At 44.1% G+C, this 24558-nt stretch overlaps 1 protein-coding gene across 3 annotated transcripts; it reads right to left on the bottom strand.

Moving 5' to 3' along the window:
• Nucleotides 1–5083: 5083 nt before the first annotated feature.
• On the bottom strand, nt 5084–16944 carry LOC118367374 (inactive histone-lysine N-methyltransferase 2E). 3 transcript variants are annotated; one of them, XR_008090381.1, is made up of 10 exons: nt 16748–16944; nt 16434–16490; nt 15244–15594; nt 13970–14236; nt 11828–12115; nt 11292–11396; nt 11072–11127; nt 9030–10967; nt 5644–7736; nt 5084–5528 (listed from the first exon to the last, which is right to left on the bottom strand). XR_008090381.1 is itself a non-coding variant. In XM_035750764.2 (9 exons), exons 1-9 carry the CDS (start codon nt 16770–16772, stop codon nt 7710–7712), a joined length of 3114 nt encoding a protein of 1037 aa, XP_035606657.2. In that variant the 5' UTR covers nt 16773–16944; the 3' UTR covers nt 5084–7709. The 3 variants fall into 3 exon arrangements, 1 of the variants encoding a protein (XP_035606657.2); XR_008090380.1 differs by having other exon boundaries at nt 5084–7074; nt 7599–7736; XM_035750764.2 differs by having other exon boundaries at nt 5084–7736.
• Between the last annotated feature and the right edge of the window lie 7614 nt (nt 16945–24558).

The raw sequence follows: 24558 nt of genomic DNA, 5'->3' as shown, positions 1-24558 counted from the left end.
ACCATCTATTGTTAAATACACTAATAACCTAAAAAAATATAATCCTCTCACCCAACCTTTTACATGGATCATTCAGTATGTGGAGAATGTTAATTACATTTGGGAAATATCAAACTCTCTGATTTACTGTCCCCTCTAGTTCATGTCAACATAGCCTATCTGATTGTTTTCACACAAGAACTCACACAAACCATGTGAAATCACAACTCATGCCATTGAGTTTAATTGCGCTGCCGTTTTTGCAAAGTTTTTACAGACGGTTTTGACTCTTTGTACAAAAAAATGGCTAAAACGATGTGCTATTTGAGTGCGATGTTGAGTACAATGCCAACTGAACATGTGAGGTAGTTGAGTCTAATTTGTGGGAAATGCTGCATTGTGGAATATAATGACATTTCTGCTTGGTGCTCGAGCAAGGAGTTCATGTGTAGACTCAAACTGTATGATGGAATTAATGACTGAATAGTGAGTGGATACGGTCAATTACAATGTATCATCTCTAGTAACTAGACCGTTACTATAAACCAAAAACAAACTGTTCGTGAGAAACTTGAGTTGTGGTTACAACTGGCAAGACGTTAGTTCCCATTTATAGAGCAAAGCAACCACACAATTGTCTATACGTGCCTTGAATGGTTGTACTTGCGTCAGATTTGAGGTACGATGGACAAAGAAGTGGGTCAAAGTTCATTCCAAAGGAAACTGTTTCAACACTTCATTTCTTGGTATATCTACTGCAAACATGCTTTGTTCACCATTTTCCATGGAACCAAGCCAACCATGTCAACAACAAAACAAATGATAAGGCCAATTAATTTCCTTGATGGCCCCATTATTAGCCAAATAACGGCCCCAAAAAAATCAAAAACAATTAGACGAGCCCATATGGCATTTGCCAGAGCAATATGGCCAAACCAGTCGATCTCTGCTATTGAGTATCACTAACTCTGTTGATCTGCTGCTTAGAATAACTTCATAAATAAATTCAGAAATATTCAATAAATACATTTCCTTCTTAGTAAGGAACCTCTGGTTGATGAACATGTGCTGTGTGTCCGGTCTGTCTTTCACATACAACACACACATACACACATACACACAAACACACGAACAGGCACACGCATACACTTCTGTTGAAAAGCAAGTCTCATATTACACAGATTAACATAGAGACAAGATAAGAGGGATTCATAGTCCAACGGCAGTGAGGAACTATTTGTTTACATCCAACTATACTAAGTATAAGTCCCAAATAGCACCCTATTCCCTGCAGTACATACATAGTGCCGTGAAAAAGGCAAGTCCTCCAGGTCCCGAGGCAGCAAAGCATCCCCAAACCATCACACTACCACCGCCATGCTTGACCGTTGGTATGAGGGACCCATGTCATCCGAAAAAAGCTTTTGACTCATCTGTCCATAGAACATTCTTCCAATAGTCTTGATGATCGCCCAGCTGCTTCCAGGTGCATCTTGGCAAACTTAAGTAAACCTTTTGGATGAGAAGGGTCCCATTATGTCTAGCAAAAAAATACTGCATTCCACAGTAAGAACCTCATGCCAACGGTCAAGCATTGTTGTGGTAGTGTGATGGTTTGGGGATGCTTTGCTGCCTCGGGACCTGGACGACTTGCCTTCATATATAGAAGGAGCCCTTTATCTAACATTAGATTTTGGTTGAAGATCTAATAACATTCAATATCAAAATATGTGAAAATTGAGAAAATCTAAATACTTTTTCACAGCTCTGTAGTTAGTGCACTACTTTTGACAAGAGGGTTATGGTCCCTGGTTAAAAGTAGTGCACTACATAGGGAAAATGGTGCCATTTGGAATGCAGCCTATGTTTATGTGTGTGCCACTGATCGAGGCTCCAATCGAACACTAATTGTATAGATGTATAGTGAAAAGCCAGGTTTAATACATGTGTCATACTTTTGACATAATGACACAGCATTTCGCAGCAGTGACAGAGGTCCTCTATCTAGCAGGGCATTTAGAGCACCCTGGTGGTACTGATAAAGGTAAGATTGGGGGGGGTTGGAGTATCAGGGGAACGCTGGGCCCCCATGGTAATGATGGTAGACACACACCGTGTCAGAGGAAATGCTGCCATCTCGGAGAGTGTTTAATCAGGGACTGTCATGACGAGCGCCTCCCTGACATTTGTGCTTACAGTGTGTGTGTGTGTGTGTGTGTGTGTGTGTGTGTGTGTGTGTGTGTGTGTGTGTGTGTGTGTGTGTCGGGCGAGCTGATAGATGAAGCCATGTGATAATTTAGAATGGTTTGTTTTTAGTCTCTCCCCATAATTACCCGGAAACCTCAGCGTGGTTCGTGTGCGGCGCGAGCAAGTCAAGAGCTGTTTATCAAAACGGTACGGTCTGACTGGCTGGCGTCTCGTGCTCGGCAATGCACCGCGGTCAACTGTCGACAGCGGCTGATTCACGCATCGAATGCCACGCGGTGTTCTCTCGCCAGACCTGGGTATACAATGTGACTCTTGTGTCTGTCTCTGTGACCCTCCTGCGATATGAAAAGATTGCAGCTGTGATGACTCTGTCGCCCTCAAGAGACCTCAGGTTAATGTGTTATCCTCAGCGGCAACAATTCTAAGACATATTCTAAGATATTTAAGTATGAGTCTGAATATATGTTATGTCTCAATTCTTGACATTGTCATTTTCACAATTGTCATTATGCTGTGTCGAGGCCCTTGACAGATGAAGGCGCATTTACCGTCAAATCTAAGACAAGATGGTTGAACAATGGTTGAATTCCTTTTCATGCATCTCAAGGACTTACTGTGGTAGAGCCATAGAAACACATGTTTTATTTATACGGGTAAAGCACTTCTGGGCCAACAGGATGTTACAGTAGCAGGACAATGGATGGGGGAGGTCACACATTAGCTCAGCTGCTTATCGTTTAAGATGTGTTTTTTCTTATGGCCTCATAACAGCTGATAGGCCTCTGCCCAACCCCTCCCTGGTAATAAATAAATGCACAACGGTAATACATAAATGGAACACATATAAATCTATTTCCTTTAAAGGGGCAATCTGCAGTTTCTTCATCCATTTTTGGATGTATAAGTTAATGATACTGTAAGTACCCATTGATGGTTGAGGAATATAAATACCTTGTGAGCTTAGTTCAACTCTCGTACCATCAGAGCCGACAAAAATATACGTTTGTTTTACTCCGATGTTTGCAAACAAAGTCAATGTAAACAAACGCTATATAGCATCGAAACATGGTTAGAACTATCATTTTACGTCGTGGATGATCAGTCTTGCATCCATTGCTCTGTCTCTGAACATGAGAGTGGTTACATTTCTCCAGCCCCGTCCCTCAGCTTTCTGCCGGAACAGGGGTGGGGAGAACGCTTTATTATTGGTTCGATTGCTGATGGCCACTTTAAGATAAGACCTGATGACCAGAACAAACAAAACAACTCAACCAGTACTCTATTTCTATGCTGGTGGTACAGGATGGTCACAAATGGTTCGCAATTTAAATTTTTTTTTTTTATAAATATTTTTATTTTTTTTACAAATAAACGAAAATACAGCATGAAAGCAACGATTGAAAACACAAGCCTATTTTTTTTGTTTGCTGATCTGATTTATATTTGATTTGTTGACCATTCATGTTCGTATTTCAGTGGATGCTCTTCTGCTACAGTATGTCTAAAAATAACCCTCTGTGCATCAACGCAAGAACAAGTGGCAGTTGTAGGATGTTGACGTTTTCTGTAGCGAGCGAATGGGCCTTGCATGCATTCCTCTGGGGTTTCTGTTTTCTCTGTTGTGGTTTAAATCAATATCTGACTGTGATCATTTTTAGACGAGCTAAACATGACTGTGGATTTCCTTGTTGCTATTCACCACCGTTTCATCTGTGTTCAGTATATTTATTGAACTGCAGCCAGTTTTCCTTGCCTATGGCTCAAGTCTATTGTTTTAATTTTGTGGTATTGAACAAGCAGTGTTGTAAAATCCTATCTAATGGAAAAGACCTTAAAGGCAAAGGAAATGGTTCTAATCGATGAGGCCCCTGAAGTCTCTCTAGCACGTTTGGCTCCCCCTAGTGGAGTCACAATACATAAAAACTCCTGTCTGATTTTGCTGCTCAAAATGTTTATTGCAGACAGACTGATGTGATACTCAACTCCAGACGTTGTTGAAATTAGGGATGTGTTCCAAATGGCACCCTATAGTACACTCATTTTGACCAGGACCCATAGGGCTCTGGTCAAATTTCTCTCACAAAATAGGGAATATGATACCATTTGGAACACAACCTATGTTGCTACTAGGCTTCAGCCAATACATTTGCATGCAGGTGCACATCCTGTGCAGACAAACACGCCGATGTTCCAGCCAGTCCCTGCAAAGAGAGACGTGCGTTAAAAATGGAATTGAAATAGAAAATAATAGATAGGTGTTCAAAATGAGAAGGATTTAAGTCTTACTTCGGGACTCATCCTCATGGAGCATTGGACTAGTAACCGAAAGGTTGCAAGTTCAAATTCCCGTGCTGACAAGGTACAAATCCGTCATTCTGCCCCTGAACAGGGAGTTAACCCACTGTTCCTAGGCCGTCATTGAAAATAAGAATTTGTTCTTAACTGACTTGCCTAGTGTCAGTGGTGTTTTTCTTAGCACTGATGGAAACGAAAAGGAGACATATAACCATGTAGGTTATATCTGTGCAGTGAGTGAATACCTCTAAAACGGATGCTTTCTTTCCTCCCTTCCCTGTGGTAATCACTGACCAGTACAAGAGTGGATATGTGAAAACATGCGTTCCCCATTGCTTCAATCAATGTGTCAGATCAGTGATTTCCTCATGGAAAGAAGTATGAATACATTTGAAGGGTATTTGAATAGGTCCATTGACTGTCCTGTGTGAGAGACACCCTCTAGGGTTGATACTACCTGTGGCGTTGGAAGCCATAGTAGATCCCCAGAAAACCCACCACCAAAACCACAGCAAGGGTTACACACAGGATGAGCAGCACTGGCTCGTCTGGGTCAGGAGGGCTGGGTGGAGCCACTGTGTGATAAAGAACGAGACACACACACCAGAAAGTAATTTAATCACAACAAAAATGCTGATTTTACACATCCATTCCTGTTGCCTTGTTTCGTACGCTAATTTATTGCCCTAATGTGAAGCATAAACAATTAAAATTTGCTGCAGCAAACACAGTAAATCATGGAAGGAGAGGAAAACAACCACGTTCGATGTACATGCAAATTGCATCCTGGGAAGAAGCAGTATCAGCATGTACAGTCGGCAATGGAGTCTTCCTACGTGACATATTCCTATCATTTTGGAAGAACAGACAGTCATTTAGCTTTGGAGGATAACTATAATATGATTTCGACCATTCCTCAACAGTACAAAGTCCTTCTACCTTAGCAGTTGTGGAGCAGGGCTGTATTTGATGTACTCACAAGTGGAAGCTGTGCTAAGGGACTGATCGAGCAGCAAGCCAGGAGCTCCTAATTCCTCCATAACAAGCTGAGGAAACAGACATACATTTCACTCATGTGGAAAATCAACAACTCCCTAAGGAAGTCTGCATACTCGGCAAAAGAATAACAGTATTTTATTCAATTCAACGTGTCTTACTCACCGAGTGTCAGCACATACAAAACAGGGTTCAAAAGGTCAACTCGTTTATCTAAAGGACTTTCTCCTGTTCTTAGTACCGAATACAGAGATCAACATATATCTTCCTCGTTGTTATTGCTCTAAGGTACGGCTTGAGATTCAGTGGGCTTATTCCCTCTATCAACCATGACTCATCCAATAGATTCTGCCATGGAATCATGTGCCCAAATTTATAGCAGGAATACAGTAATTGGTTTCACAGTAAGGAAAATCTCTGCTGTGGAGCAAAATTACAGTATTCGTCTGGCAACTCTGGTGCTGGTAATTTTACAGCGCAGATTCTTCAACTTAAAAACAGTTTAGTAAATACAATATTCTGGGAATATTTGTAACACCTGAAGATGATCAGAATGCCTGGAGGCCAAGATTATCTCAAAATCAATTAAGATTATACCAGTAGGTAGTCAAGATTATACCAGTAGGCAGTTAAGATTATACCAGTAGGCAGTTAAGATTATACCAGTAGGCAGTTAAGATTATACCAGTAGGTAGTTAAGATTATACCAGTAGGCAGTTAAGATTATACCAGTAGGCAGTTAAGATTATACCAGTAGGCAGTTAAGATTATACCAGTAGGTAGTCAAGATTATACCAGTAGGCAGTTAAGATTATACCAGTAGGCAGTTAAGATTATACCAGTAGGTAGTTAAGATTATACCAGTAGGCAGTTAAGATTATACCAGTAGGTAGTTAAGATTATACCAGTAGGCAGTTAAGATTATACCAGTAGGTAGTTAAGATTATACCAGTAGGCAGTTAAGATTATACCAGTAGGCAGTTAAGATTATACCAGTTGGTAACTGGTCATGAAAAGCATGTTCAATGGAGACTCCTAATCTTTAAAAACCTCAAGTCAAGTAAAGGAATTGGATGGGGAAGAGAGGGGGCTTCCAATCTAGAAACAACCCCTAGCCCAGGGTTCCCCAACTGGTGGCCCTCTATTCTGTATTCTCATGGAAAATGTATTTTAATATAAAACAGCCTCCCTGAGTCACAAAGACACATATCGCAATGGCAGTGCCAACATATTTACCACGTAACAGAAAAACAAAAACATGAAATGCACATTTTGTTCTAAAGAAAACTAAGATTCCTTCCAAAAGAGATCACTTGTAATGTGCCAATCCCCCACACAAAAGAACATTGTAGTCCCAGAGCAAATTGTTTTGCTTTGCTGAGTCGGGGAAAATGTTGCAGCTCAGCAGCTTCTTTGTGCTGACCTCCTCCACGCATGGCCGCTATTATTTTCCGAGTCATTTAAGCCGCCGAAAAGCGCTTAATTAATAAGCGGCCCATCCATTTGTGGGGTCTCCTTCATAGTTAGTTGCGCATTGCTTCCGAAGCCCAGGCACCGAAGCGAATCCCCTTAATTGAGTGGTGTCAAGAGAAGCATCTGTAAACAAAAAAGTCAACACGTAAATACTTCCATGGAAATATTAAATAAAGCAAGTCACAGAGGGGTTTTTATTTCCTTCAGAATTTTCACACAATAGTTCCCAGGGGCCAAGTCCATTCAATCAATTGGAATCCGTCCAGCAAGGGTTCTCTTTTCCTGTCCTTGTTACTGTTTATTCTAGTCACAAGGAGCAACACACACACACACACAGACATGAATGGAAACAAGTCCTCGTTGTTGTGGCAGTGCCTCATTCTCTCTCAACACGCTGAATGGGAGAGGCCACGTACACACGGCCTGGAGATTCTCGCCATCAATAAGGCCTTTTTCTCATTCCTACTATTTGGTTGTATGGTGCTTCAGAAAGGACACATCAGTGTGTGTTTTCCAGTGACTCATTGTCAGTACTGTTGAAAATCAACAGATAACATACACTTGACAGGCAGGAGGAGTCGACTGCGGGAAGTGTGTGTGATAGAGTGTGAGTGGGTGGGGGTGTGTGTGTGTGTGCACGTGCATACGTGCGTTTTTGCTTGGTCTCCATTGCTTTAGAGTAGGGCTCCCATAGTCATCCATGCTTGTGTTTCTCCTCTTGTCAGTTGCTGGTGTGTGTGTGTGTCCGTTGGCATCACTCAGTGTCTCGGCCTCCCTTGGTGGGTCTGGTGTCGGAGAGAAAGAACAAGACCTTAATTATATACAAGTCGTGTTCAACATAGCCACTGACACACTGGTACGGTAGAGACAGACAAACACCCAGCTAAACTACCCTGGCTGTATCCCTGCCAAATACTCTTGTCATTACTCCAGCAGAAAGATACCAGTCGCTCAACAGAAAGTGCAGGAAGGGCTATAAAAGCTGCTTGGCAAGCTTCCCTGTGACTCGGGATGCAAAGGGAGGGTATATAACTGGATGCTTTTGAAGTTTCAACGATGTTATGTAATTTATCACAAGACATCTAGAGGCTATTTTGGGTACTTCACATTTTCACAGGTGTCTAATCATCTCTGGCTCTCTGCGTGGCCTCATCACGTGTCAAATATTTAAAATAATCAAATAAGATGTATTTTTATTTTTTAATCTAAATCAATTACAAAGCTCTAAAACGTTATCCTAAATATAAACCATCAACTTAGTGACTTAGTGAATACCACTGTTATGAAATATCCTTTATATATTTATTTGACCGTGTCAATATGGTTCTTGTTGTTAATGTGTTGGCGCCAAACTGGGGGAAAAAAAAGTCAATAGTTGGAAGAGTTCATTTTAAATAATGCCATAGTTGATTAGGTGCTTTTCTCATGAATTAGGCCGTTTTCTCTTGTACCATGTGGTTTATTCACTAGAAACTCATGGGCAATATGGACACAGATATAAAAAAAAAATACTATATATGAATACATCTTTTTAAAATTATTCATGTATAAATAACCAAAGTTACCATAGAAGGCCTGTTAATTACCAAAATCACAGATTACAGTAACTTGAGTAAATTACCAGTAGTTTTGCAGCTCTACCCGTGACACACATATTCTAGACATATTATAGGGGCGGCAGGTAGCCTAGTAGTTGGGCCAGTAACCGTAAAGGTTGCTGGATCGAATCCCCGAGCTGACACGGTCAAAATGTGTGATTCTGACCCTGAACTAAACTACCACTGTTCCCCGGTAGGCCGTCACTGTAAATAACAAGTTGATCTTAACTGACTTACATAGTTAAATAAACAAAGTGAATAGGGTTCCATTTGGGACGCGGACTAACTGAGGATGAGAGGTGGGGAAACCTAAGAAACTAAGTACACAGTGAATGACATAATGAGACAGACATAATGATCACACGTCTGAGACAGAGAGCCGTGTGGCGATTAATGAAACATGAAATGGCTAATCAACATATATCAAACATATGGGAACGGTTGGCTCTGATATCAAACACTACTTTGGTGCTTACTTACCTGGCGTGGGTGGGCAGGATTCCTGTGGGCATGTTGAGTACCTTGTCCGTGCCTGTGTGTGTTATCAGCGTGCACGTGGTGGCCATTTCCTGAGTGCAGGTTGGCCGGCATGGTAGCGTCGATATGTCTGTGGGGCGGGTGGGCGCTGGGGTGTCTCTGTGTGGTGTGTATGTTGACTGGGGGCCTGAGAGGGCCATCGGGGCCCCGGTTTGGAGACTGGTGCTGTGTGCGTTCTCTGGGAATAGTCTGAAACTGAGCCAGAGGGATCACGGGAGGGGGCGTGGGGGGCCGCTGGCGCCCAAGGTTAGGGCCTCGAGCTTGGGTGTTGAGCAGGGCGGCCTGTGTCTGGTGGTTACGGTTGTGAAAAGGGTTAGGGGTCGTCAGTGTGTGCATCTCCAGGGCCGTCTGAGTGAGGCTACTGGGGTTCTGTGTAACAGGCTGTGATATTGCACCCCAACCTTGTGTTGCTGCCTGTCTCTGGTCTTGTGTGGGCTGCGGTAACATATGTGTGTTTCCCCTACCATACTGAATCCCGATTTGTGTCTGTGGGATGTGATTTGGATTTGTTAGAGCTTGAGTGTTGAGTGTGGTGCCTCGGGGCATGTTGGTTATTAGTCCCTGTGGAGCGCCTGGTCCCTGTTGTTGCGGCTGGGGGTTGTGGTGGCTATGTGAGGCATTTTGTTGCCTGGGGCCAGTCTGGCTTTGAGAAGCGGTCTGAGCTGTGATCTGGGACTGAGCTCTGACATCCTGTCGGGCTCTCTGCCTTGGTGTATCGCGTACATGGGAACTGATATGCGACTGTGTGTGGCTTGGAGCCCCAGGCTGATTGTTCGTCCCATGAGTGTGGGGGAGGTTCTGGGCCTGTCTGTCCGCCGCCGGTGCAGCCTTCCTGGGTGCAGATCGGCTTTGTGGGGGGCTCTGGGTCTGTGCTCCTGGCCCACTCCTTCGGGTGTGTGGTTGAAATCGTCTAGCCGGGGACGGAGACTCTGTGCTATCAGAGGTGTAGCTGCTGTCGGGGGAAGCCTGTACCCTTCTGGGGGAGTTGTTGGGGTATGCCGGGGTGCCCATCAGACGGTCCCAAGGCATTTGTTGGTGGTGTGAGCTGGCACTTGGTGTGGCATGACTGGCATCCCGTGGCACAGAACTGGCCGCTGCTGGGTTGGAGTGTCTAGGCTGGGTATCAGTAGCCTGGTCCCTCTGGCAGGCCTGTGTGTTGGCGTTTCGCTGGAGAGTGTGACTTCGACCACCGTGTGTGTAACCAGTAGGAACAGGACCAGTAGAGACTTGAGGACCAGTGTCTAAGTTACTGTGGTCAACCTGTGAAGGACCACCAGGATATGACACGCCAAGTTGCATCCTGGGATTGGAGTATGACTGTCCAGTCTGTGTGACCGTTTGTGGGTTATTATTTTGAACTTGAGGAGCACTAACACTGTTGGCTACATTGATGGCACTCCACTGCATTGTACTGTCCTGTGGGCTTGTAAATTGTTGCTGTGACTGTTGGTTGGGATGTTGACCATTAGTTGGATAGGAATTGAGATTGACGTGAACCGTGGGTAGCTGTGCGTTGCTATTTTGCTGGTTGTGTGGCGGTGTGTTAAGGTTAACACCGACCTGAGTAGAACCCGCTTGTATGAGTATGTTTGGATTGTTCGGGTGGTTTTGAGTCATCTGTGGGAGGGTGTCGAGTGTGTTGGCATTCTGAGGTGCAGCAGTGCGCGTGAAAGTGTTGTGTTCCTGCGTGGTGGCATTTCGTGGAAATGAATTGGCATTCTGATGTTGAGCATTGTGTGGGAACCCCTTGCTGTTGGCATGGCCATTGTGTTGAAGTGTGTTAGTGTCGCGTGGCGGTGTGTGTGTGTTTTCACGGCCATCGGGTGGGACAGAGTGCTGGCCACCTAAAGTCCGGGTACCAGGTGGAGGGGGCTCTGGAGGCTGAAAAGGAGAAAGAAAGAGAAGAGCAAGAAAGAAATGGGTTAATTGATGAAATAAAGTGCTTTCAGAATGATAATATTTTGGGGAACAGACGAGTGTCTTACTGTAAGCATGAGGTCTGGGTGTCCCTTTTGTCCTGTGGCCTCCGGTCTTCGGTCAACTGCGATAAGCAACATTGTCACATACAGTATTCAAACATCGTATACACAGGTCAATGTGAATGTTTAGACAGACAGACAGACAGACAGACAGACAGACAGACAGACAGACAGACAGACAGACAGACAGACAGACAGACAGACAGACAGACAGACACAGACAGACCTTTCCTCCAGCGCACCAGGAGTACGATGGCCATGATGATTAAGATCAGAGCGACCACACAGCCAATCACTATGCCAGCCACTGCCCCTGCACTGAGGCATGTGCCTGAGACAGAGGGAAACAGGGAAGGAAGGTGGGTGGGGGGGGAGGGGAGACAGGGACAGAAAGAGTGGGAGGGAGGTGGAGACAGAAATTAATAATGATAATGTGTCACGGACACAGAGCCCAGACAGACAAATAGACGAGGTTTCAGAAAGAGAATGATGAAGGGATGTCAGGGGAAGAGAGGCGAGAGAGAACGAGTGGTGGAAATAAAGGGAAGAACAGTGAAGACAGCTGAAAGTCATCGAAAAAGAGTTTGATTCCCATTGCGAGAGCATTTGGATGAATCAATCTTTCGCTGATGAGCTGGGCTGTGCCAAAATGTTCCCCTCTCTTCACTCCAAGATGGATGCCGCTGCGCCGTCCAAAACGAAACAGTCACCAGAATGAGTCACGGCAGTGGTCAAGGCCAGTGTTCGTCCCGCATAACTCACCCACGATGGCCAGGCCCGTCCCCTGCTCCGACGTGGCGCCCGTGATGGCGTTCCTAGCCACGCACTTGTATTGGCCGCTCTGGTTGGTGGAGAAGGTCTGGAGGCTGAACACGCCACTGTCTGGTTGTCCAGACGCCACGGGTTCATTGTTGTATTGCCAGGAGAAAGTGGCAGGGGGCAGGGAGTCGGACGCGCAGGTGAGACGGATCGTCTGGCCTAGCACTGCATCCGCTCCTCCCACACAGTCTACCGGAGAATCATTGCTCAGCACGGGGGTGTCAGGACCATCTGGAGGTGGAAGAGAGGGGGGGGGGACATCAACAGACAGACTCAAAGACAAAGCATGTGGCTCACAGACTATCACAGTAAAGTTTCACCTCAAAATGAATGGGGACAATATTACGGGGGTTGGGTATGACTAGTAGCTTCGCGAGTTGCATGATACCAGAAGCTCATGCGGGATCAGTCGGCTCGCGAGGCTTTATGAGTAGTGCTATTATTGCTAATGAGAATTAGCCCTGTAGCCTATTTAGTAATGCACGTATGTGGCTAACTGGTAGTGACATTACTTGGTGTAATGTAGTTGAACAACTAGCTCATATTATTAGCATTTTTTGACTGCTGGGTCAGGTACATTAGGCACCAAACAGAAGAAAACAGATTAAAACAAGGAAAGACTACTCTGACTTCTCAAAAGTGCCCTAATTAACAGAACCCTGGACACTCGATAGTTACTCACAGTCAGAGCCGGACCACTGCATCTGGGGCCACAGTTTTCCCTGCAATTCTACACTTTTTTTGCCATGGGGCAGAGAGAAAATTGTGCAGTCTTATAGCTAACCTCATGCTACTCTGTGACCACAGAGAGTCGGGACACCCATTTAACGTCCCATCCGAAAGATGGCACCCTACACAGGGCAATGTCCCCAATCACTGCCCCGGGGCATTGAGCTATTATTATACTGAACAAAAATGTAAACGCAACATGTAAAATGTTGGTCCCATGTTTCATTAGCTGAAATTTCCCATTTGCACAAAAAAACATATTTCTCTAAAATGTTGAGCACAAATTGGTTACATCCCTGTTAGTGTGCATGTCTCCTTTGCCAAAATAATCCATTCACCCAACAGGTGTGGAATATCAAGAAGCTGATTGTTACACAGGTACACTTTCTGCTGGAGACAATAAAAGGCCACTGTAAAATATGCAGTTTTGTCACACAACACAATTCCATAGATGTCCCAAGTTTTGAGGGAGCATGCAATTGGCAGGCAGACTGCAGGAATGTCCACCAGAGCTGTTGCCAGAGAATTTGAGGTTCATTTCTCTACCATAAGCCGCTTCCAACGTCATTTTAGGGAATTTGGCAGTACTTCCAACTGGCCTCACAACCGCAGACCACGTGTAACCACGGCAGCCCAGGACCTCCACATCCGGCTACTTCGTCTGACACCAGCCACCCAGACAGCTGATGAAACTGAGGAGTATTTCTGTCTGTAATAATGACCTTTTGTGGGGAAAAATGAATTCTGATTGGCTGGGCCTGACTCTCCAGTGGGTGGGCCTATGCCCTCTCAGGCCCACACATGGCTGCACCCGTGCCCAGTCATGTGAAAACCATAGATTAGGGCCTAATGAATTAATTTCAATTGACTGATTTCCTTATATGAACTGTAACTCAGTAAAATTGTTGACATTTTTGCAGGTTGCTTTTACATTTTTGTTCAGTATATTTCTTTTTACCAGAGGAAAGAGTGCCTCCTACTGGCACTCCAACACCACTTCCAGCCACATCTGATTTCCAATCCAGGGACTGACCAGGACCGACCCTTCTTAGCTTCAGAGGCGATCCAGCAGTGGGGCGAGGTTTAGAGAAAATTGTGCCGTTATAGAGCTAATCTCATGCTATTCTACACACTTTGCCATTATGAGGCTGAGAGAAAATGTTGCAGTTTTAAAGTTAATTTATGGTTAATTACAATCCTACACATTTTGCCATGACTTATCAAGTGTTCATATGCCATCTAATCACCCCTGGATTACCCCTGCATGCCAAGTCTGGTATCCGGCCCTGTTCACTGACCCTGCTCACTGTGTGGCTTATGTTATTAGCATTAGCAGCTGGGCCTGCAATGACTCACAGTAAACTGTGAGGGTCTTTGAGGCGGTCTGAGCACTGACAAGGTTAGCGACGGTGCAGGAGTAGACCCCGGCATCTTCCCTCCTGGCTGGGTTGATCACCAGGTCGCCCCCTTTGATAGTGACCCTGGAGTTCGAGGTGAGAACAGAGCCCCCTTTACCCCACATCACACTGGTCTCTGTCCCCTTGGTCCAGGTACAGCGCACAGACACATTGCCCCCCTCCAGAGCCACTGACGGCACAAACATAGTCACGCCATCCACTGCATCTAGGGTGGGGAGAGAAGATAAGCAAGGGAGATTATTGACTGGTCCCAAATCGGTTAGTGTTGTCTTGATAACTCCTATGGTCATTGACTACTCTTATGGTCATGCCAACTCCTATGGTAATTGTTACCTCCTATAGTCATTATCATGCCACAAACTCTTCTTGGACCAGGCTAGTGAATACTGGAGTAGTAGACTGATTGGGAGATACATACAGGGGGATCCTTTGAATGAGCCATTATTGGGCTTTCACAGTGTGACCACAGACCGAGGGGGATTCAATTCAAGCTTCAAAATATGCTGAAAAATAGAGGGACACTTAGTGTTTTCTGCCTAAACTAATTTTGTTTAATGAAAATAATGGAGGGCTGGGAGAAGAAGCAACATCCAGACATGGGAGCAGATGGTAAATAAAGGGGCAGATGGCAAAAGTGGCTTTCAAGATGCCAATAAGCGCGAAGCCTGGACTGAGAATATAAAGATAGAAGTGCTATCTGTGGCTAAAAATAACAGTAATAACAAACACTAACAGGTCTGGGCAAACAAGTGGCTATAATCACATTACAGTTCATGCTCGATTTTCCACCACTGCTATTCACTTCTGTAATTCTCCCTCCCTCCCTCCTTTCTCTCCCCCACTACATCCCTCCTTTCCTCCCTCCCTCCTTTCTCTCCCCCACTACATCCCTCCTTTCCTCCCTCCCTCCTTTCTCTCCCCCACTACATCCCTCCTTCCCTCCCTCCCTCCTTTCTCTCCCCCCCTACATCCCTCCTTTCCTCCCTCCCTCCTTTCTCTCCCCCACTACATCCCTCCTTCCTTCCCTCCCTCCCTCCTTTCTCTCCCCCACTACATCCCTCCTTCCTTTCCTCCCTCCTTCCCATCCTCCTCCTTTCTCTCCCCCACTACATCCCTCCTTCCTTTCCTCCCTCCTTCCCTACCTCCCTCCTTTCTCTCCCCCACTACATCCCTCCTTCCTTTCTTTCACTCCCTCCTTTCCTCCCTCCTTACCGAATACCCTGAGCTGTATGGACCTTGAGTTTTGGGCCAGGCCCGTGGTGGGCGAGGGGTCCACCTGCACTGTGTAGTTCCCCGCGTCTCCCAGCTGGGTACTGCTGATACGGAGCTGGGTGGCTGTGATGGTGACCCTGCCCTGGTACTGGGTCACAGTGTTGAGCACCGCACTGCCCCCCACCCAAAGCCCCAGGGGGGTCACCCCACCTGGGTATCCCCATGTGATGGAAAACACCTGGGACACTGTGACCACCGTGAAGACCGCATCGGTGCCAGTCTGCACCAGGACTGGATCTGACTTAAACTGGATTGAGACCAGGTCCTGGGAGAGAGTGACAGATATGATGACTGGAATGTAGGAAAGGGGGGAGAAGAAAGGAATACAATGACTATCACTTATTTACCTGCTTAATGTCTTACAGTGATTATAACAAGTTATAACACTAGTATGAGAGTGTTTGAGGGGTATAGTTGGGGGAATTATCAAAAACACTTTGTAAGCATATAAAAGATCCCAAAGGTCTTCAGCAGATGAATTATACTAAATCAAATCAATATGCTCAGTCATGGTGGATTGACTTTACAAGGTGTGCATGAGAAGGACAAAAATTGAGATGAATTGCACCGAGGATCCCTCATTGATCATTTGCAGTAAAACAACAGCAGACTTTTAAAGTAGAGGTGGATACTGGATAGAGGAAGTATGACTCAAAGTGTGTGTCCCAAATGGCACCCTGTTCCCTTTATAGTGCCCTACATAGGGTTCCGATCAAGGCCCACAGGGCTGTGGTCAAAAGTAGTGCACTGTGTGGTGGAATAGGGTGCCATTTGAGAAACAGTCATGGAAGAGCTGATAAGCCTTTGGACATTGTGTGGTAAAATATCACACACCCTGATACAGTTGTTAAGCCAAAACTTTGGTTGAATAAATTCACAAGGAGAGATGAGTGTGTGACTTTATTTTTCATTTATGCAATAGAACACACAGACAAAGAATGCAGCCGAGCTGGGGAGGAGTCATTGTTTCTGTCACCTTGGAATTTCCCAAAAATGTAGAGCATTTTAAAAACACACACATCAGCATTCTTTCCACAGGCACACCCTTTTGGTCAGCTTTAGGTTAGGGTACTCAATTAAGTCAACATTGAAGCCCCTGTCAGAAAATTGAGGGAGGAGAGATGCCTTACCTGCCAATGACAGAACTACAGGAAGCAGGTGTAAGTTCATCACATAGTCAGGAAAGCCTGTGGAGGATTTTTGACTCAGACTCAAATCACAACTAAATTGAAGTGAATGAAATGTGTCTGTTTAAGACTAATTAAAATGCAGAAAGAAAGAAACCCAGGCTGTGTTCTTCTGAAAACACAAGTAGGACATGCTAGTAGCTTAGCGTGCTAGCAATCTAAACCTGACAGAGTACATAAGGTTAATCTATTGTGAATAAACTCACTTTCACTTAATTCAAAACATGTCTTGAAAGATTTTCAATGTCAATACTTACGACAGACTTTACTCTCTTCTCTCATGTTTCATTTGTAAAAGCCATAAGCAGACTTTTGGCAAAACCAGTTTGTTTAAGTGTGAAAGGTTTCACTTACGCAGGTGTATTCATTCGGCCACACCTTAGTAAAACCTCTTGCAATGGAAAATGTTGCGCAATAAAAATAACAGCTTCTTATAGGACGAATTCAGATAGGTCCATCTCTGTTTCACCCCTTTTCTTCTGTTTGGTTCCTAGTGAATACACCCTTGTCTTGCAGACACACCTGTCCTCTTAAAGGGATCGTTCACCTCAATTACTTGAAAGCAGCATTGTGAGCCTATGGGCCAAGAGAGCACGCAATCCATACTGGGTTTGTTTATTAAGGCACACCAGCTACAAACATCAGTAGCTGATGACAATTGCAGTGAACCAACACCAGTTAGTTTCCATTCAAAATCACAACCATATCCTCCTGTTCGTTCTTAGTTAACACTTGTGGGAATAGTTGTGGCAAAACCTAAAATAAAAGTATAATTCAAGAGCAAGTTTTACCTGTGTTGAATACTTTACACATGCTCTATTTATAAATGTGGGGAGCTGAATTTCTTTTTGAGGTGATTGGATTGTGAAAATACGAATGTGCAAGTGCTGCCCTATAGCAGAGACAGGGAATGATCAAACTCGCAAACGCATATTGTAGCCTTGTAACGTAGGCCGTGTGGAAAATGTATTTAACTATTAAAGCTCAAAATTGTAAAAATCAAATAAAAACATACTTTGTATAAAAAGCTTAAGTTCTATCAATCCTAGCTATTTAAAAACATCCAGAGAAATTAGCTCCCAATAAAGTGAACTAAAGTACAAAGGGCATTTTTTTTCCTTCGTTTTTTTCTGTTACTTGGTGGAACTAGGCTATACAGTAATGTTGAGGTACATTCATTAACAACAACTATGTGTGAGAGCTCGAAGAGGAAAGTAGACGGCAGTGGAAGGAGCATGCACATGTACGCATCCCAATGAAGACAAAGCAAAGGGCATAACACAAAGCATTGTTACGTTTATAGGTGCATCAGTGATTCTTCCTGAATAAATGAAAGAATGGAGCTCTTGATTGGGCCTAGAAGCCAAGTCTTACTTATTGTTTCTGTGCATTCTTTCTGCACCAATCTACTGGTAGTAGATCACTTCAGGCCCGTAGCTCCATAGGACACAGAGGTCCAGACCACTCTAACTTATTTTGGTTTTTTTCTAAAAAACAGTTATCTAAACTTCTAGTAATCATGTCGAAAATCACCGATCGGGCATGCAGGGCACGTGCCCAGGGGCCCTGACCTCCAGTGGGCCCCCATTGATTTTGCTAGTCACTCTCACTCAGATATCATATTAAACATGGCGTAAGTCAGCAAAATGTGTTGAATTTCAGAAAATGTTCTTTTAAAACGGCAAAAAATGCCTCCCCAGCCCATGGCAAATGTGTTGAAGAAATGGAGACAATCTCTAACATCCAAAGCATCCAAAGCATGGACACCGAGACAGAGGGACAGGGACAGCGGGTGACGTGTATATCCATAGATAGTTTAACCTGACATCAAGCACTCTAGGCAACTAGAAAATGTCATTTCCTAGAGAAAATGTATGCTTGCGCTTCTTGCATTATTTATGGTTGTGAAATAAGTTGTAGTGGGTGTAAAATAAAGCTTGTAGGCTTACTATTATCCCTAGTAGGGGTAGTGTTGATGACTTCAGTAGTAATGGTACTGGTGGTAGTAATAGGGTTGCCATAGGCATATGGGTTAGTTAGTGCCCTTGCTGAAATCAAGAACACTAATGCCATACTTATTACATTTGCCTCCTGTAGCACCAACACCAAAATCTATGACAAAGGGAACATCATAAGAGCAAGCTGATAAACTGTGGAAGAGAAAATGTACCATTTAGCCGACTGTTCATAAAAACGTCAATATTCAGACCACGTAGACCTCCCTCTGTAGTAGTAGGGTCTTGATGCTGCCTCTTCTGTGAAGCGTATCAATGATATTATACCGGACCATATACAACAGACCTTGGCCAACCTTAGTAGACTTAGCTCAATAGGGCTAGTCTCATTCAAATATCATGGGCATTAATATGGAGTTGGTCCCCCATTTGCTGCTTTAACAGCCTCCACTCATCTGGGAAGACTTTCCACTAGACGTTGGAACAGTACTGCGTGGACTTGCTTCCCTTCAGCCACAAGAGTATTACTGAGGTCAGGCACTGATTTTGGGCGATTAGGCCTGGCTCGCAGTCGGCATTCCAATTCATCCCAAAGGTGTTTGATGGGGTTGAGGTCAGGGCTCTGTGCCCTAGACATAGTTGGCACTATGCATTTGGGCTGGTAGCGTTTTCCTGGCATTCGCCATACCCATATTTTTCCGCCGGACTGCCAGATGGTGAAGCATGATTCAACACTCCAGAGAACGCATTTCCCATCTCCGGCCATTGAAGCCCATTTCATGAAGCTCCCGACGAACAGTTCCTATGCTGACGTTGCTTCTAGAGGTAGTTTGGAACTAGTGAGTGTTGCAACCGAGGACAGATGCTTTTTTTACGCGCTACACACTTCAGCACTTGGCGGTCCCATTCTGTGAGCTTCTGTGGCCTACCACTTCGCGGCAGAGCCGTTGTTGCTCCTAGACGTTTCCATTTCACAATAACAGCACCGTTGACCGAGGCAGCTCTAGCAGGGCAGAAATTTGACAAACTGACTTGTTGGAAAGGTGGCATCCTATGACGGTGGCACATTGAAAGTCACTGAGGTCTTCAGTGACCATTCTACTGCCAATGATATTGCATGGCTGCGTGCTGGATTGTATACACCTGTCAGCAACGGGTGTGGCTGCAATAGACAGATCCACTCACTGGAAGGGGTTTACCCATACGTTTGTATATATAGTGTAGTCCCATGGTCGATGCGTGACAGGAGACAACCTGAAAGCAAGCCAATTAAAGTTTGACAGTTTAACAAGTTTCCCCTGTCTCATGGCTAGAACTTCCACCAAAAGGCGAATGTGGTAAAAATGCGGTGAGTAAGGCAGGAAGCCAAGTTGACCAGCATGCTGCACAACAGGCATCCGCGGAGGTCTTGACCATGGCCGTTTGTCCCGTCAGTGAGGTCCTTGTCCGATCCTCAACAAGCCTCACTGGCCACCGAGATCAGTGCCCCGCGACACACCAAACACCAAATGTTGTCCGTTTCCCATAGTTGGCGGCAGACGTGTCAGAACTGGTTAAGACTGTGGATAAAGATTTGGACTTTTCCAATTCGAGAGGCCCCAGCCACACCTGACGAGCTTCCGGATAACGTAAACCATGTCGACATTGCCATGGTTTCTTTGAATTATATACTTCTATTCAGGGAGAATGAGAAACTTTCAGAGACTCAATTAAGGGCATTGGCCCTTTGTGAGTAACTCTGCAGTTCTCATTCCCTGTCTACCAATGCAGAGGACACATACCAACTCCACCTAGACACGAGGTTATTAGCATTCTGGTCTTCTCATTATTAACAGAGAATGCAACCAAGTCTACGTTGGGAGCAATAAACTCTGAAACAGGCAGTATATTTGTGAACAATATGTTGTCCCACATGGAGGATTAATCTTCCTCTGGTATACCTTCTTTGTACTCTGTGAGATCGGTGATGGACTCTAATGATATCACTATTAGTGCTAGAACTGGGTCCTCTTGGAGTCTCCCTATTATGTCGCATCAGGCTAAGGCTGTGAGTGTCGTAACCGAGATGCTCATTAGTTCATCTACAGAGTCCAATTTATTTATTAGTGACCAGTCATACTCTGTCAGCTGCACTGTCCGTTCAACATGGAGAGGAGTCGGACTTATTGGAATGTTTATCCATTACCTGCAAAGACTTCAGAAATCTCTCCCCAAACTTGTCAGTGCTGACCAGATTGAGGCTGTGATCTCAGAGACCGGTCTTGACCTCCAGACCAGGCCCAAGTTCCCCAAGGGTTGGTTCCGCTCTGCTGCTGCTAGCTTTTATAACAATGTGAGTGTCAAGGTGGACAAGTTCATCTTTCCCATTGACACTATTGATTTCAGACTAAGTCAGGGATTCAGATCATTCCCTGCTCACAAACAGTGGTTTGGGTTCCATGTTCTGCAGCGTTGGAACAGTGTTCAACCATGATGCCTCTGTTGAGATATACATCACATCACCACTGAACAACTCCCCTGTGTTACATCTGAATGAGACAAGATGTGTGTCTGATCACACAGTGGGCTCAGAGAGTGTTGAAGACCAGGATAAATCTATCCTGAGTTGCACCTCTTCCACCATGCCCATAATCCCATACGACCAGCCAATATCCCCATTACTAGCCTCACAGTTAAGCCAGAGAAATCTAGTGTTGGATGTTTTGACAGCACAATGAGTAGAGAGAGCCTGGACAAGGAGCTGAAAGCTATCCAGAGCACCTCCTCATTTGCAAGTATCACTGATTTTCCCACATCTAAGGGAACACCCTCCCTCACGGACAGAACCCGTCGGGTCATTAAAGCACTGTAGAAAGGAGCTGGAAGTGGCACAACCAGCCTTGTCTCCCAGTCAGAGGTGTTAGATAAGCTCACCAGGGCAGTATGTTGGCAGCATGGGAGGATGCAGCTTCAGCTGAGTGAAAGCGCCAGGCCCTTCTCTCCACAGTCATCCGCCGGCCATTCATAGACCACCTGGTGGAGCAGATCTGCAGCTTCCTTCTGCAGGACAGCACCCCAGTGTCTGCAGTGGCCTATAGATCTAAGTATGATTCTGCTCTCCTGAGCAGAAGGCAGATAAGTGAGCTCCAGAAGGAGCCATAGGCAGAGAGATAGTCTATGCCTTCACAGAGCAGTCTGACTAGAAGCTAGCTAAGTTAACGTTGTTTTGTTCTTTTGGGGGTTTTTCTGCCTGCAGACATGCTGGATGATTCAGAATCCATTGAAGAGCTTGAGCAATTCATTGACGAGAGATACGTACAAACTCAAAGTAACATGTCACTGGTTTCAGAGGATTCAAGCATTGTTAAGGACAACCAACAAACCCAAAATCAACAAAACAAACCAAAACCAGGTTGGCCAAGCGGTATCAACGATGGAACCTAACCATCCCTTAGTAAGAGTGGAGAGTGGGGAGAGGTTTACTGATATGGATGAAATCCATCAATGAAAGGCTTGCCAAACTTGATATCTTGGATATATACGAGAGGACATCAATAGAATTCAGTCTAGAATTCAGCCAACGTCAGATTGATGATCTAAGGAAAGAGAACACGGCGCTGAAAGGTACTGTAGACTCTATTCATGGCAAGGTGGAGGTGGTGCAAAGGGAGAACAAACAACTTAAAGAAACATTGCTTGATGTACAGTGTCGATCAATGTGGGACAATCTAATATTCTCAGGGATACCAGAGAATGACAACAGTAGAGGCTGTGAGGATACTGTCCGATACTTTGTCAACTCAACTGAAACTGCCCACTGATGTTGCGCGTAATGCCACTTTCTCCAGAGTCCATAGAATGGGTAAGGCCTCTGGGAATAGGCCATGGGCCATTAGTGCATGTTTTGACAAATTTAAGCAAAAGGAAATGACGAAGAGCAGGGACAGAGAACTCAGAAACACTGATTTTGGAATGAATGATCACTTCCCCACCGAGATCAATGAAAGGAGAAAAAAATGTATCCCATCATGAAGGAAAAGCGTAGCCTGAATCAACAAGTCTCCATGGTGATGGAGAGACTTTACTACAACTGGCAACTGTATCAGGACTCTAGAGTAACACCCTGGCTATTTTAATGTAATGTTCAAATCTGAGTTTGTGTTGTAGTGTACAACTTCAACTATAATGAATACATGCTCTATTGATCTCCACTATAATGAATGGATGCTCTATTGATCTCCACTATAATGAATGCATGCTCTATTGATCTCCACTATAATGAATGCATGCTCTATTGATCTCCACTACAATGAATGCATGCTCTATTGATCTCCACTATAATGAATGCATGCTCTATTGATCTCCACTACAATGAATGCATGCTCTGTTGATCTCCACTATAATGAATGCATGCTCTATTGATCTCCACTATAATGAATGCATGCTCTATTGATCTTCACTTGATAAGGAAAGGGCTGCATATAGCTCAGGTTAATGTATGTAGCCTTCCTAACAAAATACATGAGGTTTTTAACTTGGTCAACATAAATAATATTCATATTTTGGCTTTGACCGAAACACATTTAGATGCATCTGTAAATGATGGGCAAATGAACATTCAATGATATAGTCTACTGAGAAGGGACAGGAATAGGAATGGTGGCAGTATAGCTCTGTACATTCAGAATCATATACCTTTTAAGAGAAGGTATGACCTTAATGTATGTCAAATAGAGGCACTATGGGCTCAGGTACATCTGCGTCACCAGGCACCCACATTGGTAGGATGTGTGTATAGACCTCATAGCTCTAAGGTGTCCTATCTGGATGAGTTATGCACTGGGTTTGACCAGGCCACAGATAGCAACAGAGATGTATTTATCTTGGGTGATTTTAATATAAATTGGAGGGATCATAATAATTAGAATAGAACTAAATTGATGAGATATGCCGAGAACTGTGGTTTGAAAAAAATGGTTAATGATACTACTAGATCATCAACTAGTTTGGGTCATCGTTCAGACACATGCATTGATCTGATTTTCTGTAATATACCATTGCAATGCTTAAAAGCCAGATCAATGCCAATGGGCTGGACAGACCATAATATTGTGTCCATAACCATGAACACAAAGGTTCCAAAGAAACCCCCAAGGATTGTGGTCAAGATAAATTTTTAAACATTTAATCATGAGCTATTTCAAAATGATTTGGCTGCTGTACTCTGGGAGCTGATTTATCTAGAGGATGATTTAAATCACACTACAGAATGTTTTATTGATTTGTTCACTGATGTAATGGACCATCATGCCCCAGTAAGAAAGAGTACAGTTGGGGCTCGTCCGTCTCCATGAATTGATGATGAACTGGGTGAGGCTTTTCTCAAAGAAATATGGCAAAAGTCTTAGCAGCCAAATCAGAACTAGAAATTGATGAACAGAATTATAGAACATTACGTAATTATGCAGTTAAATTGAATCGTAGGGGAAAAAATATTTTACAACAATGCTTTTATTGATTGTAAAAATGATTCTTATTTAAGAGGTATGGAATACAGTTAAGGGCTTACTTGGTACATTTATCTCATCATGCCCATCTAGTGTGGAGGTTGGTGGGAGAACAATAAGAAAACCAGCTGATATTACCAATCATTTTGCAGATTTTCTTTACAAAGAAAATGTATTTACTGAGCAATAATGTAAACACACATTCTTCCAAACAAGCTATTGTCCAATGGATTGATGGTCATATGAGCAACAAGACCTGCTCTTTTAGTCTACAAATGGTGTCAGTAGAGGAAGTGTTAAACCTATTGAAGTCATTACCCAATGGTAAATCTACATGGACAATTTTTTACTTTGCTATGGTGCTCCCCAGATTGCAGCTCCACTAAAATACATATTCAATTAGTCACTGGAAAAGGCGATGTTTGCAAATGTATGGAAGCATGCTAAACTGTGTCCTATTCCGAAAGACAGCAAAGAACCCATTACTCCTGCCAGGTCAACCAATTAGTCTACTCCCTTCACTCAGTAAGATATTGGAGGGTATTGTGAGTAGACAAATATGGGAGTACATGGAAAAGAATGATCTGATTATAGCCAATCAGCATGCTTATCACAAAAACCATTCCA

This window comes from Oncorhynchus keta, chromosome 34 (assembly GCF_023373465.1).
Source record: "Oncorhynchus keta strain PuntledgeMale-10-30-2019 chromosome 34, Oket_V2, whole genome shotgun sequence".
Classification (NCBI taxonomy): Eukaryota; Metazoa; Chordata; class Actinopteri; order Salmoniformes; family Salmonidae; genus Oncorhynchus; species Oncorhynchus keta.
The sequence above is the reverse complement of the archived record's forward strand: the minus strand, read 5'-3'. Positions and strand labels throughout refer to the sequence as shown.